Source organism: Mytilus trossulus, chromosome 4, assembly GCF_036588685.1.
Source record: "Mytilus trossulus isolate FHL-02 chromosome 4, PNRI_Mtr1.1.1.hap1, whole genome shotgun sequence".
Lineage (NCBI taxonomy): Eukaryota > Metazoa > Mollusca > Bivalvia > Mytilida > Mytilidae > Mytilus > Mytilus trossulus.
The window spans coordinates 8,705,018-8,722,035 of NC_086376.1; the positions used below are offsets into that span (position 1 = coordinate 8,705,018).

General features: G+C 31.9%; 1 protein-coding gene across 5 annotated transcripts in view; it reads right to left on the reverse strand.

Moving 5' to 3' along the window:
- Nucleotides 1-236: 236 nt before the first annotated feature.
- LOC134714594 (plasminogen-binding group A streptococcal M-like protein PAM) overlaps nucleotides 237-17,018 on the reverse strand; it is a 39,694-nt gene continuing 22,912 nt past the window's right edge. For all 5 annotated transcript variants that reach the window (XM_063575967.1, XM_063575966.1, XM_063575963.1 and 2 more), the window contains exons 14-19: nucleotides 15,390-15,515; nucleotides 14,489-14,530; nucleotides 11,887-11,970; nucleotides 10,463-10,537; nucleotides 8,506-8,565; nucleotides 237-360 (exon numbers count right to left, since the gene is read on the reverse strand). In XM_063575967.1, the coding sequence (XP_063432037.1) occupies nucleotides 350-360; nucleotides 8,506-8,565; nucleotides 10,463-10,537; nucleotides 11,887-11,970; nucleotides 14,489-14,530; nucleotides 15,390-15,515 (398 nt within the window). In that variant the 3' untranslated portion in view covers nucleotides 237-349. The remainder of the gene's footprint in view (nucleotides 361-8,505; nucleotides 8,566-10,462; nucleotides 10,538-11,886; nucleotides 11,971-14,488; nucleotides 14,531-15,389; nucleotides 15,516-17,018) is intronic.

Sequence of the window (17,018 nt, forward strand, 5' to 3'; positions counted from 1 at the left end):
CCTAGGATCACCATATGTTTAGTTAGATCCGTGTTGCCTTGTCTTTAGTAATCGTAATATTTTGTTTTTTGTCTTTTTTTTCTTCATTTAAAGCCATGGCATTGTCAGTTTATTTTTGATATATGAGAATGAATTCGCCATTAATTTACATTTATTTGTACCTATGATATTTCCGATCAGTTTTAAACTATGAAATAAAGAATTTCGACGTCACAAAAATCAATAAATACTTATAAATGTTTAACTTTATTTTCAATAGTACATAATTAAAAGTAGTACCATTTTGATATAACATTTGTGTAAAACTTTCATAATCTTTGACCCTAATCAATCACAAAACTATCGAATCTCAAGGTGTACCTGCAATTGAAATCAACATTTTAGCTATGCATTATAACAATGTTTGGATTTATCTTGGATTTATCTTGTTTTTGTGTGTGTGTGTGTGTGTGTATATATGTGTTTGTGTGTGTGTGTGTGCATGTGTGTGTGTGAATGTAACATTTAACATTTAAGCGATACTAATTTTGGAGTTAAGAGTCATTCTGTAAAGAGCTGTAGATAATTAATAGCGTTCTGTTATTTCCATTTTGAAACATATCATTCATTGGTTCCTCATTGTGTAACAGTAAAAACATAACATAAAAAGTCAGTTGTCTAAGTTTTTGTTCACTCCGGTTCAACTCCATATAAAATGCATCAATCTAAGTGTATTTCCTTACTTCGTATTACTTTATTGTTATGCCCCACCTACGATAGTAGAGGGTCATTATGTTTTCTGGTCTGTGCCTCCGTTCGTTCGTTCGTTCGTTCGTCCGGCTGTGCGTCCGTTCGCTTCAGGTTAAAGTTTTTTGGTCAAGGTAGCTTTTAAAGAAGTTGAAGTCCAATCAACTTGAAACTTAGTACACATGTTCCCCATGATATGATCTTTCTAATTTTAATGCCAAATTATAGTTTTGACACCAATTTTATGGTCCACTGAACATAGAAAATGATAGTGCGAAGTTCAGGTTAAAGTTTTTGGTCAAGTTAGTTTTTGATGAAGTTAAAGTTACATCAACTTGAAACTTAGTACACATGTTCCCTATGATTTGATTTTTTTCTAATTTTAATTCCAAATTAAAGTTCTGACCCCAATTTTCACGGTCCACCGAACACAAAAAATGATAGTGCGAGTGGGGCATCCGTGTACTATGGACACATTCTTGTTTTACTTGACTTAGCAGAGTTTAATCCAAATGCTCATTACAGACCAATACATCTACAGCAAGGTGTTTGTTTGATACTCATCAACGTTATATCTCGTTTCGATCAATGAACGGGTGAAAATATGTTCACACTATATGTATGAGTGGCCGTTCGTTGGCAGTTTGAACATACCGTATGAAATTTTCAACACATTGTTTGTTTACTTTCAACGCGTTGGTTTTTATTATCAACGCGTTGGTTTTTACTTTCAACGCGTTGGTTTCACTATCAACGCGTTGGTTTTACTTCCAACACGTTTGTTTTTTTACTTCTGTTACTTCTAAGTTAAGGACACGGCTGTAAGAGATTGGCATGTGATCGCATGCACGGTCAATTCATCATTATTATGGTATGCTGACCTCTAGCTGTTTTTGTTTCCTTTTTGAGTAATTGTTCTATGATAAACTTTGACCTTTTCGAAAAGCTAAGGATTAAAATTGAGAATGGAAATGGGGAATGTGTCAAAGAGACAACAACCCGACCAAATAAAAAACAACAACAGAAGGTCACCTAATGAAGGATTGTCTACCCAATGAATTAATATAAATTCCTTATTACTTTGTAATTTATTTGGCCTTTTCACTTTTTTCATTTCATACTGATGCGTTAAAGTAGACTTGCGTCGTGCGAACATCATTTTAGTTCTGGTATCTTTTTATATCGACATACCCATTTACATAAATTGGTTAATTTGAGGGTATGTACAAGTTTTCATACAATTTCTGAATTAAGATATTCTTCGGCAAAACCAAGTTTCCCTGTGCAATATGTGAATTGATTTAAGTAAAATCAGGAAATCCTTACAGTTTGAGATGTTTTAAGCAAAAAAGTATCTTTATAAGATGACCTAATCAGTTACATGCCACAGGTTTCACTGCACATGGAAATTGGACTTCATATGTATCTATACAATTAACATCTGCCATGAGTAAAGACAACTTTAATAACGAGTTGACTTATTCTATTCACAGTCAATGATTTCAATTCAAAGCAAATTCAAATTCAGCAACAATCATTTGTTGAGCCGGCAGTCTGCGGTCTTATGTATACGTATCCCTTTTTTTTTTTAAGAAAGCAACTTGTATAAATATTGTAACATCATTTATTTTTTTTATCAAAACAAGTTAAAATAATCAGATTGTTATAGAAACATCTGGATCCTTTTCATTATTAAAATGTGGATAAGTAGATATTAGATATGAAGAAAAGAAAAATTAAACTAAAATCAAAATTTAAAATGTATTTAAAAAAATACATTTGACCATGCAGATGTAAGACTTCAAACAATGAAATAATGAATTAAATGTGCCGCTTTAATTACGCCCTTCAATCTTAAAATTAATCATGTATGCAATTTTAGCAGACGTAACCACATGCGCTTGGGTATATGATACATTTTTGTTTTTGTTTATTAGGATTACATTTGGGAAACTTTGAATAAAAATTTAGCTAACAGAAAAATTAAACAATTTCGATGGAAGTTACTACATAATATAATTTACACTGAAGAAAAATTACAAAAAATGAATCGCTCAAATGGAAAGTTTCACTTTTGCAATGAAAAAGAATCACCATTTCATCTTTTTATTTATTGTAAACTGGTGGAAGACGTTTGGCGGGAAATTGTTGAAAAGTAAGGGAATTTTGTTCAAAATTAGATATCGAAAAAATTACAAAAATCGGAAACAAGTATAATTTTTTGAGTCATTAATGTAGATTAAAGGATAAGTAAATCGGTGATTTTAAATATGATAAAACATTAAATGCAATTTTTGCTAAAATATCTTAAACTGAATACGAAATTCGCAGCCTTTTCTACTATGTGTGACATTTTTTGTATATAAATATATATTTTGCGTGGTCAGATCAGTGCAATGACCTCTTTGATACTGATTGAATAATAATATGTACACTGCTCTCAACTCCCTACATGTAATTTCTATTGTGTATGTAATTCATGTTTATCATCTAAAAAGTAAAAACACAAAAATACCGAACTCCGAGGAAAATTCAAAAAGGAAAATCAAAAATCAAAAGGCAAAATCAAAAGTCCAAACACATCAAACGAATGGGTAACAACTGTCATATTCCTGACTTGGTACAGGCATTTTCTAATGTAGAAAATGGTGGATTGAACCTGGTTTTATAGCTAGCTAAACCTCTCACTTATATGACAGTCGCATCAAATTCCATTAAATTGTCAACGATGCATGAACAAAACAAACATACTCAAAGAGTAAAAATGTCAAAAATAGGGGTACAACAGTCAATATTGTGTTATCATCTTAATATCTCTACATAAACAACAAATGTAACAAAGAAGCACAAAAAGGTATACATTAATTTAACATTCTCATTTTGCTTTTCTTATACAGCTGAATTTATCTATGTAAAGTCTACCCATAATGATAGAAGGTTTCATTACTGGTTTAAAAATGCGCGTTTGAAATTCGCACAGGTAGACATAAAAATAATTTTGTCGTATGACGGCATACATAAATGAAGACTTACGTAAAGTTGATATAACAAAAACAGACTTAACAGTAAAAGCAATAATAATAAATAAAATAATGGTGTGGTTCAAAGTATGACGGGATACATAAGAACAGTATCACGTCAAATACGGCTGAATGTATCTATGTAAAGTCTACCCATAAATGATAGAAGGTTTTCATTACTGGTGTAAAATAGCGCGTTTGAAATTCGCACAGGTAGACATAAAAATAATTTTGTCGTATGTCGGCATACATAAATACAGACTCACGTAAAGTAGATATACCAAAAACCAGACTTAACAGTAAAAGTAATAATAATAAATAAAATAATGGTGTGGTTCAAAGTATGACGGGATACATAAGTACAGTTTCACGTCAAATGTATATCATGAAAAACAGACTAAACAGAAAAAGTAGTGTTATTGAATAAAATAGTTTTGTCATTCATAGTATTCAAGATCCTTAAGTAAAAGTAATATCAATCAATGAAATAATTTTGCCGTTCAAAGTATGTGGTTTTACATAACCACTGAGTCACTTCAAATGATTATCTAAAAAAGACTTATAAAAGAATTCTATAATACGTAATTAAGATGATAACAAACGTCAGTACGCAAAATCTATCCTTCAAGACCATCTTGTATTATTTGTGAAGTTGATACGGAATATTTATCAACAAGTTCTTGGTATCTTCCGATGAACTTTTTTAGAAAAAGGACGGGACGTTCTTTGACATACCCCTGGTTCATCAACTTTCTGCTCAGACACTGGTGACGTTTTACAAAGTCTGAATAGGAGCTGCAAGCTCTTGAATACCTAATAAGTTGGGAAATGTATATTCCATATGCAGGTGAAGTTGGTATATTACTACTAAGGTGGGGGAAATTGATAATTTCAAAATTAAAATCGTCTCGTTTGTCATAGATTCTGGTACTGAGATGACTGTGTATGTCAAATTCGAGGTATAAGTCTAAAAATGAGGCGGAGGAAGCCGTGTCTGTGGTCTCTTTAATTTCTAGTTCTGGTGGGTATATTAATGGAATCCAATCAGAAAAGTTCGGATTGTTAATGGAAAGAACATCATCAATATATCTGAAAGTGAAATTAAATAACCTGGCTTCTTTGATCTTCTTGTTTTTGACAAGTGTCTGAAGGAACTCCGATTCATATGAAAATAAGAAGAGGTCAGCAAGGAGAGGCGCACAGTTCGTTCCCATAGGAATGCCGACAATTTGTTGAAAAAGTCTACCTCCAAATTCAACAAATATGTTGTCAATAAGAAACTCCAGCATACTGATCACTTGTTCCTCTGTGTAGTATGTTTTACCCTTTTGTTCCTTATTAACAAAATATGCCTTATGGTATCCCAAAGTGATAATTGTAACAAGACATGTTGTATCAACAGGTACATATTATCAAAAAATATTTACTCACCATAGCTTTGAAATTAATCCTTAGAAGGAATCAAAATCATTAATCCATATTTTTTATGAATGACCTACACATCCCTTTAACACATCGCACGTGGTAAATGATAACTCGACAAGAAATTTAATGTAATTGAAATTAACATAACAAAAGACTTGATGTACGATAAAATTGAAACTGCTTAATAAATACAGGTAGCCTTTGTATGAAATAAATAAAGATAAAAAACATACTTTATTCAAATAATTATTTATGGTGAGAGTTAAAGATATATAGATCGATAATGGTTGCAGGTACATGTACATAAATGTCATTTGTACAAGGATAGATAATATTTATAAAGGTTGATATTAATAATTTATAGTGGGAGTTTTTTTTTCTCATTTTTTCTCATTTGCTTTTTCCATACCAAATGAGACTGAATAAATTGGGGCCCCCTTAGTTGCTTCCCTGGGCAACTGAGGGTTGGTGTTACAGGTGATTGTAAATAAATATGTTTAATATGAAAAAATAAAATAATGACCAATACCCATCTATTGTTCAAATAACCATGAACAAATCTCAAATTTCAATAAAAACAGCTTTTTTACATGCTCACGTATTGCATTTCTAAAACACAAAACATCTTTAATTGATTAAATTTCTCTATATTTTCAATTGAACTAACTCTTATTTAAAAAAAAAAAACGGCACCGTAGAATGGACATCCAGTAGGGGTGTATTAACATGTTGTCTTTCGGGAGAGATGCATATTTATATTAAAACAATTATCTAATATTTGATGCCAGACAAGCATTTGGGTTTACGATTGCATTTCTTTTTTTAAAAGAAAGCAACTTGTCATGATTAGCAGATGGGCTGCGGACAATTCAGCTATAGTTATACCTTACCACCAATCTTAAGAAAACTCCGGAGGCTCTCCAAGTATTGAGATGATGACTAGATATTTTTAGAAAATAATTGTAACAAACATTTTGATTGGTTGACAAAAGTACAAAACTTACGGTATAGATTGAAAAACTTACGGTATCGAGTTGAAAACCAACGCGTTGGTTTTTCATACCGTATGAATTACAGATCAACGCGTTGAAAGTATAAACCAACGCGTTGAAAGTAAAAACTAACGTGTTGATAATAAAAACAAACGCGTAGAAAATTTCATACGGTTTGTTCATACCACCAATGACACGAACGGCCAACATATATATGTGTATCCCCGCAAAATAAATAATGCGACAACCGTTGATTGTCTTGTCAAGTGGAGTTTGAACACATTTAAAAATTGTCACATTTCGGATTTGATGGATAAGAAAGTAAAATAATAACAACAGCAGTTTACAAATCTACATATGTCGTTAGTTTATAATATTTTGGTGGCACTGATATATGTTTAGAAATCAATGATAATTACAACGGCAATCATTCTTATCACACACATCTTCGAACAGACTGTCCGTATGCAAATTGAATCGTAAGCTCTGCCCGATCAGTAAAAAACACATTGGTAATACAAGTATTACTATTATAGTGAATACACCTCGGAATAATTTCAACAATGTAATCGAATTTTACTAGGCTTCATCTTATGACTGTCACCTTAAGGGCATACGATACAGTTACAGGGGAGGTAATGACAATGCTAACGTAAAATGTTATTTACGCGATATCAAACTGTGACATATCGGGAAAATATGAACTTTTCGACTGATTGTGATCATTCAAATTGATTTTATTTGAAAACGAGTGCATGGACCCCTTGTTTTTAAAACGACATTTTGTTTCATTTTGTTGGGAGAGTAAGTGGACCAAATTTAATAAAACTGTAAATAGTGCAATTTTTTTCATTTTGATAAATATACAGCAAAAGTTTACGTTTTTTTTTCAATTCACGACCATTTGATAAATATGAGTTATTTCTGAATAAAAAATGAATAAATTTTTACGATACTTATAAAATACAGACATTACAATTTATTTAACAAAAAACAATTTGTGTTCATCTTTTAAAACAAAAAAAGTAATGGTTTGGTTTCGAAAGAAAAAATACGGCAACAAATCCTAATTTTGTGCAAATATACAAAATTTCGTCCTCATTTAACTCAAAAAGTAGCACATGAAGGTATATTGTTTTATTACATATTTGATTTAAGAAGGCACAAAATAGCCTGTATGGAAATTTTCATCAAGCTGTAAATACAGGATCAAAACTGTATCGTATGCCCTTAAGAGTCATTTGATACCCATTAAATATATTTACCTTATAGCGAGTTATTTTCGGGGGATGTACATTTCGATTATTTTCGCGGCTAGAACAGAATCGCCAACATAAATTCCGCCAAATTAAAAGTGTGCATTCAAAGCTATTGATGAAATCTTTGATTCTTCCAAAATAATAACTGCCAAAATATATTGTATACCTTATTCGATGAAATTTATGTACCACTTTACGGCATGTTTCTTCCCAAAATGTACATCACGGAAGACCAATTTTGTTAGATTTTGCCTTCTTAAATTTTGCGTTTGAGTTTGGTATATTTGTTTTACTATTTTGTATACTCAAGTTATGAGGCCTGCAATGAAATCGGTTTAATTATTTCAAATAATACATTCAGCTGATACCACCTGAATAATATTTGTTTTTGTACTTTTATGCTTTACATTGTACATGTTCATTGTATGCGTTTTGCAATCAAATAATTAAACTACAGATTAAGCTGCAACTCCTTCAACAACAATTAAAATTGCACATTATTATTTTCATGCGTCCAAAGTGTATTTCTTAAGATTGTCATTCATCAGGATCATCCAAACCTAAATTTGAAAGTCAGGGGTATAAATTCGAACAAACATAATGTCAGTAAGATAAACGTCTCTTTTGGACAAAAAAGATATTTTTCAACGAAGAATTTAAACAAAGTCAACTATAGTTGTTATAAAACATGCAAGTGCATAAGCTAAGATTATTGAACAGGTGATATTCTCAGCGAATACAATTCAATACACGGTCACCAACAATGCCAACGACTCAGTACGTGTACGTACATGAAAACATGTCTTCATTATTATTCACCTGAGGTTGTCATTTGAAGATCGTTCTGAATAAAGGGTATTGTTTAAGCCTGGCGTTGTAGATAATAAAAATAAATACCTACTATTAAATTTATAATTTTTCATGACAGAGTATTTTTTTTATAAAGGTGCTCCTTATAATGTTTAGTTCAGGAAACTATCACATTTGCCACTTTTTTCTAAAAACAAAATAAATAACAATATGTAATTCGATTTTGTTTTGTTTCGGTTTGAGACTTTTGAAAGTTTGAAAAATGAGACCTACCATTATTGTTCCTCCTTTGTTCCATTGGTCGGGAATGACTAGGGGAATTGTCTGCATATCCTATACATAAGTACCAAAAAAAAAGTTTCTATAAAATAATTGTTGCAGAAAGATATAATTATTTTACATATTAATAGTTACCAAAGGTACAAGGATTATAATTTGGTACTCCAGACGCGCGTTTCGTCTTCATAAGACTCATCAGTGATGCACATATCAAAAAATTTATAAAGCCAAACCAAATTTCAAAGTTGAAGAGCATTGAGGGTCCAAAATTTCGAAAAAAATGTGCCAAATACGGCTAAGGTTATATATGCCTGGGATAAGAACATCCTTACATATTAAACATTATGATGAAAATTAAGCTACCGGCTATTGGTAAACTGTTTATAAATTTTCCACTGACACACTCTCCCAAGTATATGTTAAGATATAAAGTTTGAAAATATGTACTTCAAAAATTTAGACAATTTTAGATTATCTTTTTTCCAACTTCTAGTACTATTGTTTCCAATCGATTTCTTCCATAAATAAGTTTTCTTTTGTCTTTACAAAAAAATAAATTTGATTGCTGCTCGTTGTTATTTCTAGGATTGTTGAAGATCGATGGTTTTCACAAGTGTTCCCAATCAATTAAATGTGAATGCCAAGATTATAGTCAAGTGCTAACAGTGGCGTTAAAAATCAATCAATCAATAAGTAGATATGTACATGATACATTGTTATAGATATGACCAGTAACTATAAATATGTTTCACGAATTGTTTAGGTAATTCATTGTTGAAACCAGATGTTTTTTTTTATATATACGATAATGAATAAAATTCCTCAAGTTTTATCGGTATTCCGAAAGATATTAATATGATAATGATTGCAGTACCATGATGTTGAAGACTAATGATGTAACAACTACATAGAAGAGGGACGAAAGTTACCAAAGGGACAGTCAAACTCATAAATCTAAAAAACAAACTGACAACGCCATGGCTAAAAATTAAAAAGACAAACAGACAAACATAACACAACAGAGAAAATCAAAAAAACAACAACAAGAACCCCACCAAAAACTAGGGGTGATCTCAGGTGCTCCGGAAGGGTAAGAAGATGCTGCTCCACATGTGACACCCGTCATGTTGCTTATGCGATAACAAATCCGGTAAAAAGTATAATTCGGTAGGTCACATTCTTGAAAGGGAAGGGGATTGTAATTAGGACATAAGGAACATATCCGATATCATTTGTAAAACGGTTATTCCATAACGGTCATGAATTGTATGTACTCTTAAATGACTTTAGATATCAATATCTGATTAACACCACATGTAGTCAATCAATAAATCAAGCATTTTATAATGACAGTTTCTTTTGATTTTTATTAGAGATATGTTTTACAAAGTAAGATCTATCCCTCTCTAGTACTAGACACATGTATCTACGTTGGTTACTCTTTTGTGAACTCCAACCAACTCTTTTAATTTGTCTTTTAGTTTGGAATTGGGAATACGTGTGTGCCGTGTAGAAAAGTCAAATGATATTGCAACATAAAAGACTCGTAGAAGAGAGGGACGAAAGATACCAGAGGGACAGTCAAACTCATAAATTGAAAATAAAGAGACAACACCATGGCTTAAAATTAAAAGGACAAACAGACAAACAGTAGTATACATGACACAACATAGAAAACTAAAGAATAAACAACACGAACCACACCAAAAACTAGGGGTGATCTCAGGTGCTCCGGAAGGGTAAGAAGATCCTGCTCCACATGTGACACCCGTCGTGTTGCTTATGTGATACCAAATCCGTTAAATAGTCTTATTCGGTAGGTCACATTCATGAAAGGGAATATAAGTAAATAATTAAATTTTAAGACATTTTGAAAATTGACTCTTCAGTAAAACATTACTCAGAGAACTTATTTCGTCATACTTTATAATACATCTTATTATTACTCTACCTGAATCATTTTGTGGTATTGTTCTATTGTATAAATTTGTGTTCGAATTTCCAAAGATACCAAAGTTGTCGGTTACTGTAATATAAAATATAGTTCTGTTAAATATAAAACATGGCTTTGTTGAATGTAAAACCTATTTTTGTAAAATAATAAAAAAAACACATCTATGTTGAATGTAAAGTGTGTTAATTAATATATGTAAGATAATCATATTCAATGAAATGAAAATATCCCCAAACTTCAAATGCCGTTAGTGCATACTCATATATAAAACAAATTGTAATGTTCTGTCCATTTCTAAAGATGAAAAATCTATATGTGAAAATAATAAAACGATAATATTATAATAACGGTAATAATATTAGCTTCATTTCGGTCACTTACTTCAGTATTCAGGCTTAGAATATTTGAAATTTAAAATCTTATCACAAATATTTTAATAGATCCTAATAAAAACAATGTTTGCATCACACTATACTCTGAATATCCGTATGTTACATATGATAAAGAAGATTTGGTATGCATCCCAATGTGTACAAACAAATCAATGAAAAAGAAATATGTAATACAGTAGCAAACAACATTTACTCGTGACTTTGGACAAGCTAACACAGCATGTGGCTTGGTGATATTTTCAGATTTCACACGCGATCTTGAAGCATGAACACATCATAATGGTTATAGAGTGTCAACTTTTAAGGAATCTTGAACATTTTTTTTTCATATACACCCTTTGCATTTTTGATGATACAACTTTAAGAGGACATACTTAGGTCGTTGCTATGTAAAGTAGATGCATGTCTGCGAAATGGGATCATATAACGTCATCTTTAAAAAAAGGACATATTTCCTTAAAGTGTTCTGCAAGATAGTCATTTATTTTAGTATTTGTGATTCTTTTTATTATTTTCATTTGCCACAAGTACAAATATTAAGCTCATATTGTGCACATATTGGTGTGGGGGGGGAATTAAGACATTATTAAAATTACCAATATAAAAATGCATAAACGGTTTAACTAGTTATTCACAATTTTTGCTTTTAAAAGACACGAAGACCGAAAAAGATTTTTTTGGTTGTAAAATCAGTAAAACGTGAAACAGCAAATACTAACGGGAAACTCTATTTTGAATAACTTATAATTCCTTAATTAAAGATATATTTTGAGTACAGGTTCAAAATCTAATATATTGATTGAAAAATACTGGAATTACATTTTAACAGTGATAAATGTATTTCTAACACGACCCTTTTATAAAATATATATCCTATGACATAATTTCAACTTATATAACGTTTGCCTATTTTTATGGTTACGAAGGATAACTGGTGTAAGTTCGTCAGACAATGGACTTGAAACGTCGATTTCTGAACGATCTTGAATAATCAGAAATAAACTCTTTTAACAAACAATGTAAGCCTACCTGTTTGTGGACGAACATGAGCTCTTGCTTCCCATAATTCCCTATGAGACTCTACTAAAGCGGTTTCTAGAGATTGCACTTTCCCTATTAAATAAATCAAAAGAAATCTTGAATAGTTTAGTTCATAAAGATATGAGTAAACATTCCGTGACTGTATCAAACAAATATGACACTAATATCGCGCTCCAAAGGCAAATACAAACTAGAGGCTGTGTCGCTCACCTTGGTTTATGTGCATATTAAACAATGGACACAGATAAATTCATAACGAAATTGTGTTTTGATGATGTGTTTGTAGATCTTACTTTACTGAACATTCTTGTTGCTACAATTATCTCTATCTATAATGAAGTGGCCCAGTAATTACAGTGGAAAATATTTTCTAAAAATTTACCAAAAATATATGAAAAATGTTAAAAAAATGACTATAAAGGGCAATAACTCCAAAAGGGGTCAACTGAACATATCAGTCGTGTTGACTTATTTGTAAATCTTACTTTGCTGAACATTATTGCTGTTTACTGTTTATCTCTATCTATAATATTATTCAAGATAATAACCAAAAACAGCAAAATTTCCTTAAAATTACCAATTCAGAGGCAGCAACCCAACAACAAGTTGTTCGATTCATCTGAAACTTTCAAGGCAGATAGATCTTGATCTGATAAACAATTTTACTCCGCACCAGATTTGCTCTTAATGCTGTGGTTTTTGAGTTATAAGCCAAAAACTGCATTTTACTCCTATGTTCTATTTTTAGCCATATCGGCCATCTTGGTTGGTTGACCGGGTCACCGGACACAATTTTTAAACTAGATACCCCAATGATGATTGTGGGCAAGTTTGGTTTAATTTTGCCCAGTAGTTTCAGAGAAGAAGATTTTTGTAAAAGATAAATAAGATTTACGAAAAATGGCTAAAAATTGACTAAAAAGGGCAATAACTCCTAAAGGGGTCTACTGACCATTTTGGTTATGTTGACTTATTTGTAAATCTTATTTTGCTGAACATTATTTCTGTTTACAGTTTATCTCTATCTATAATATTATTAAAGATAATAACCAAAAACAGCAAAATTTCCTTAAAATTACTAATTCAGGGGCAGCAACCCAACAACCGGTTGTTAGATTCATCTGAAACTTTCAGGGCAGATAGATCTTGACCTGATAAACAATTTAACTCCTTGCCAGATTTGCTCTGTATGCTTTGGTTTTTGAGTTATAAGCCAAAAACTGCATTTTACCCCTATGTTATATTTTTAGCCATATCGGCCATATTGGTTGGTTGACCGGGTCACCGGACACAATTTTTAAACTAAATACCCCAATGATGATTGTGGGCAAGTTTGGTTTAATTTGGCCCAGTAGTTTCAGAGGAGAAGATTTTTGTAAAAGATTACAAAGATTTATGAAAAATGGTTAAAAATTGGCTATAAAGGGCAATAACTCCTAAAGGGGTCAACTGACCATTTTGGTCATGTTTACTTATTTGTAAATCTTACTTTCCTGAACATTATTGCCTTTTACAGTTTATCTCTATCTATAATACTATTCAAGATAATAACCAAAAACAGCAAAATTTCCTTAAAATCACCAATTCAGGGGCAGCAACCCAACAGTGGATTGTTCGATTCATCTGAAATTTTTTCAGCAGTTAGATCTTGACCTGATAAACAATTTAACTCCATGCCAGATTTGCTCTAAATGCTTTGGTTTTTGAGTTATAAGCCAAAAACTGCATTTTACCCCCATGTTCTATTTTTAGTCATGGCGGCCATTTTGGATGGTTGACCGGGTCACCGGACACAATTTTTAAACTAGATACCCTAATGATGATTGTGGCTAAGTTTTGTTTAATTTGGCCCTGTAGTTTCAGAGGAGAATATTTTTGTAAAAGTTAACGACGACGACGGACGACGACGGACGACGACGGACGCCGGACGCAAAGTGATGGGAAAAGCTCACTTGGCCCTTCGGGCCAGGTGAGCTAAAAAGGGGAAGTCCTCAAAAACTTACAAAATCGAACGTTATCAAACTACGGATCAAGCAAAAACCAACGGTACATTCCTGACCTGGAACAGGCAATTTCCGAAGAAAATGGCGAGTTAAAACTAGTTATATAGCTAGCTAAACCTCAATCTTGACAGACGTTCATAGTTGACATATTGAATGATCAAGTGAGGCGGCTATTTATACCATATCTTGCTCGTAGTTTGTTCGTCTATATTTTAACAGAAGAGTAGGGCGTTGGTATGTTTCCAATATGTTGTACTATCAAAATTATTTGGTAAATCATGTTATCCTTCTTATGTTATCTACTCTAAGATTTAGCTATACAAATCTTTCGACGGTAGAGTAAGCCGTTTTGTGTCGATAGTGGCGCCATCATTGGTGCTCCGTACAAATAGAAATTTATTTAAAACACTAATTGTCATTAAAAAGTCCCGAACAGGAACAAAAACTGCATAAAAAACTCGGGATCGTAATATGCACGGATTATATTCTCAGCTATCCAAGATACATTTTTGTCTATATGAATCTTAAAAGAAACAAATGAATAATAAACAATAAAACCATCAACCATTGTCGGTAAATGTACTTACCAAAAAGTTCTTTAAGTTTGTTGGTCAAAGCGTTTACTTCATCTACAATGGATTAGGGATATTCAAATAGACACACCTGATGAATAATTGTAAACTACTGAGCTACGTCCAATCAATGCATTTTCTTAATTTCAATTTCTTCGTTATATCAACAGCCCAATAGCCATTAAGTATGTGTTACCACAAAACAATAATGAGTGACAGAGTAAAAGTCTTTGTACTTTGTACTTGTTTAGCTTTATAAATAGTTTGATATGAGCGTCACTGATGCGTCTTATGTAGACGAAACGCGAGTCTTCTACTGAATTATAATCCATGTACCTTTGATAACTACCAATTAAGCTTTCCGACAGGTCCAGACCGACTGCAAGTGATACATATAAGGATGAAACGAAATACCTGATTTGTATATGTTTAGCCAGACAACTCATCTATTGCAAAACTAATTCAATTATTACGAAGTTACTGAGTAGGAATCACCATAACTATCGAAAGTGTACCTTGTGATATATATGTCTGAGAGTATTACATTTCATAAATTAAAGTTACAGAAAATGAAAATAATCTGTTGTCAATGGTATTTCCCGTAAGCACAAAAGTGCTGATGTTTTGGCTTGTATACTTTCGGTTACGAAACATCAACCAACAGAAGCATCGACTCAGTTTATGCTCAAACTCATCGAAGACGAATTAAATTACAATCAAACAAGTTTTTATGTACATACGTCCAGTAATTTAAGCTTTAATATTAAAGGAATCATATAACTACATGCAATGATTACCAATTTTATTTCATACTAAATTGGCACACCTGTCGCTTGTGTGGCAATATCAAATATAAAACTAAAACGACAACATTACATGACAGGACTAACACAAATTATTGCAAATATTTACTTACCACTCTTCTGTTTGAGTTGTGTTTTTAAACTGACTTTTTGTCCCATAAAAGTTTGAGATTCTTCCATTTGTTGACCATACTGTTGTAATATTTCTCTGTATTTTTCCTCCATAACTTTATTTCTTTCTGAAATATTATCAGTTCAACAACATTTTATAAACATGATTAAATTTATTACTTTGTCATACATTTAGCTGTGTTGAAACTGAAACACTTCTCATGACCTTTAAAATTAGAATAACTCAATTCAAATTTTAAGGGTCTTTTACAATGGCTATTAACTTATGTAACAGAGGATATAAAACACTGACATCAGCAGACCAAGCACAGCAGTAAGTTGAACTTAACTTTTTTTTATGCTCCACTTTTGATAAAATAGCATTTTCTTAGTAGAATATGGATAAATAATAAACAAAACGAGAAACAAAACGATAATTAGATTGAGAATGGAAACGGGGACTGTGTTTAAGAGACAACAATCCGAAAAAAAAGCAGATAACATCCCAAAAGCTTCCAATGGGTCTGCAACACAGCAAGAATATCCCGCACACGTAGGCAGGTGTCAGCTGGCCCCTTAAGAAAATTTTTTTCTAGTTAAGGTAATATGGACGCCACACTAAACTCCGAAACATATAAATAAAGCTATTTTTGTAATGCAACGTATAGTAGCTTATTGTGGCATACAGTTGAATACAGATCACCACTGCACTGAGAAAAGTCAGGATTTAAAATATTGGAAAAAAATCTATCATAAGTGTTTCCCGTTGAACGTAGAATCTCAAAAATGCTAGAATCAAAGGCAAATTCATTTTTTAAACTCAATTCTGTTTTATTGATAGTTTTTCACATTTGTTAGTTGATACATCAAATACCGGTACCTTATCCCGGCCTCGTTAAGGTGTCAGACCACCAATTACTCCCTCAAATTTAGAACGTATGTAAAAGTAGGCCTACTCGGGACAAAAAATAGTGCATTTGATGTCATTGTTTACTTAAACTTCCCAACAAATTTGCAGAAATGAAACTTTTGGTGAAAGAGAAATATATTAAGACCATTTTGAGCCCAAATTTACTTGTCTATGAGTTGAAATTAAAAATTGAGGATTAATGCGCTCCATAGTATACTAATTTAAGATTTCAAGAAAACCAGGGGTTATTTTTAGTGGTACATCCATTCGGAAGGTCTCTTCTTTCTTATATGGCTTTAAGGGTATGTCGAAAATTGGCATGAAGAAAGGTGATACCTGTACGATTCAGGACATACCTGGTTTGTAAGAGGTTAAACTTAAGATAAAAAATTTAGAAAGCTTTGAAAATTGCAAAATTTGGTTGAACAGATAGGGACTTTTGATTGGTGGTCTGACACCTTAACCGTTAGTAATAAGAATAAGAATAAGAATATTTTATTTCCAATTAAAGGGCCCTATAAAGAGCTTTCATGACATTACATACAAGTACATATGATTAGACATAAATTAGAGACATATAATATAAGAAAACAACATTGTTTAGTACTATTAAAAAAAATGCTATAAAAGGCCAGGACAGAACCAGACAATACATTTTAGATCTTTAAAATCATATACCACTCAAAATATGTATATTTGTAGCTAATTTGTATTCATTATT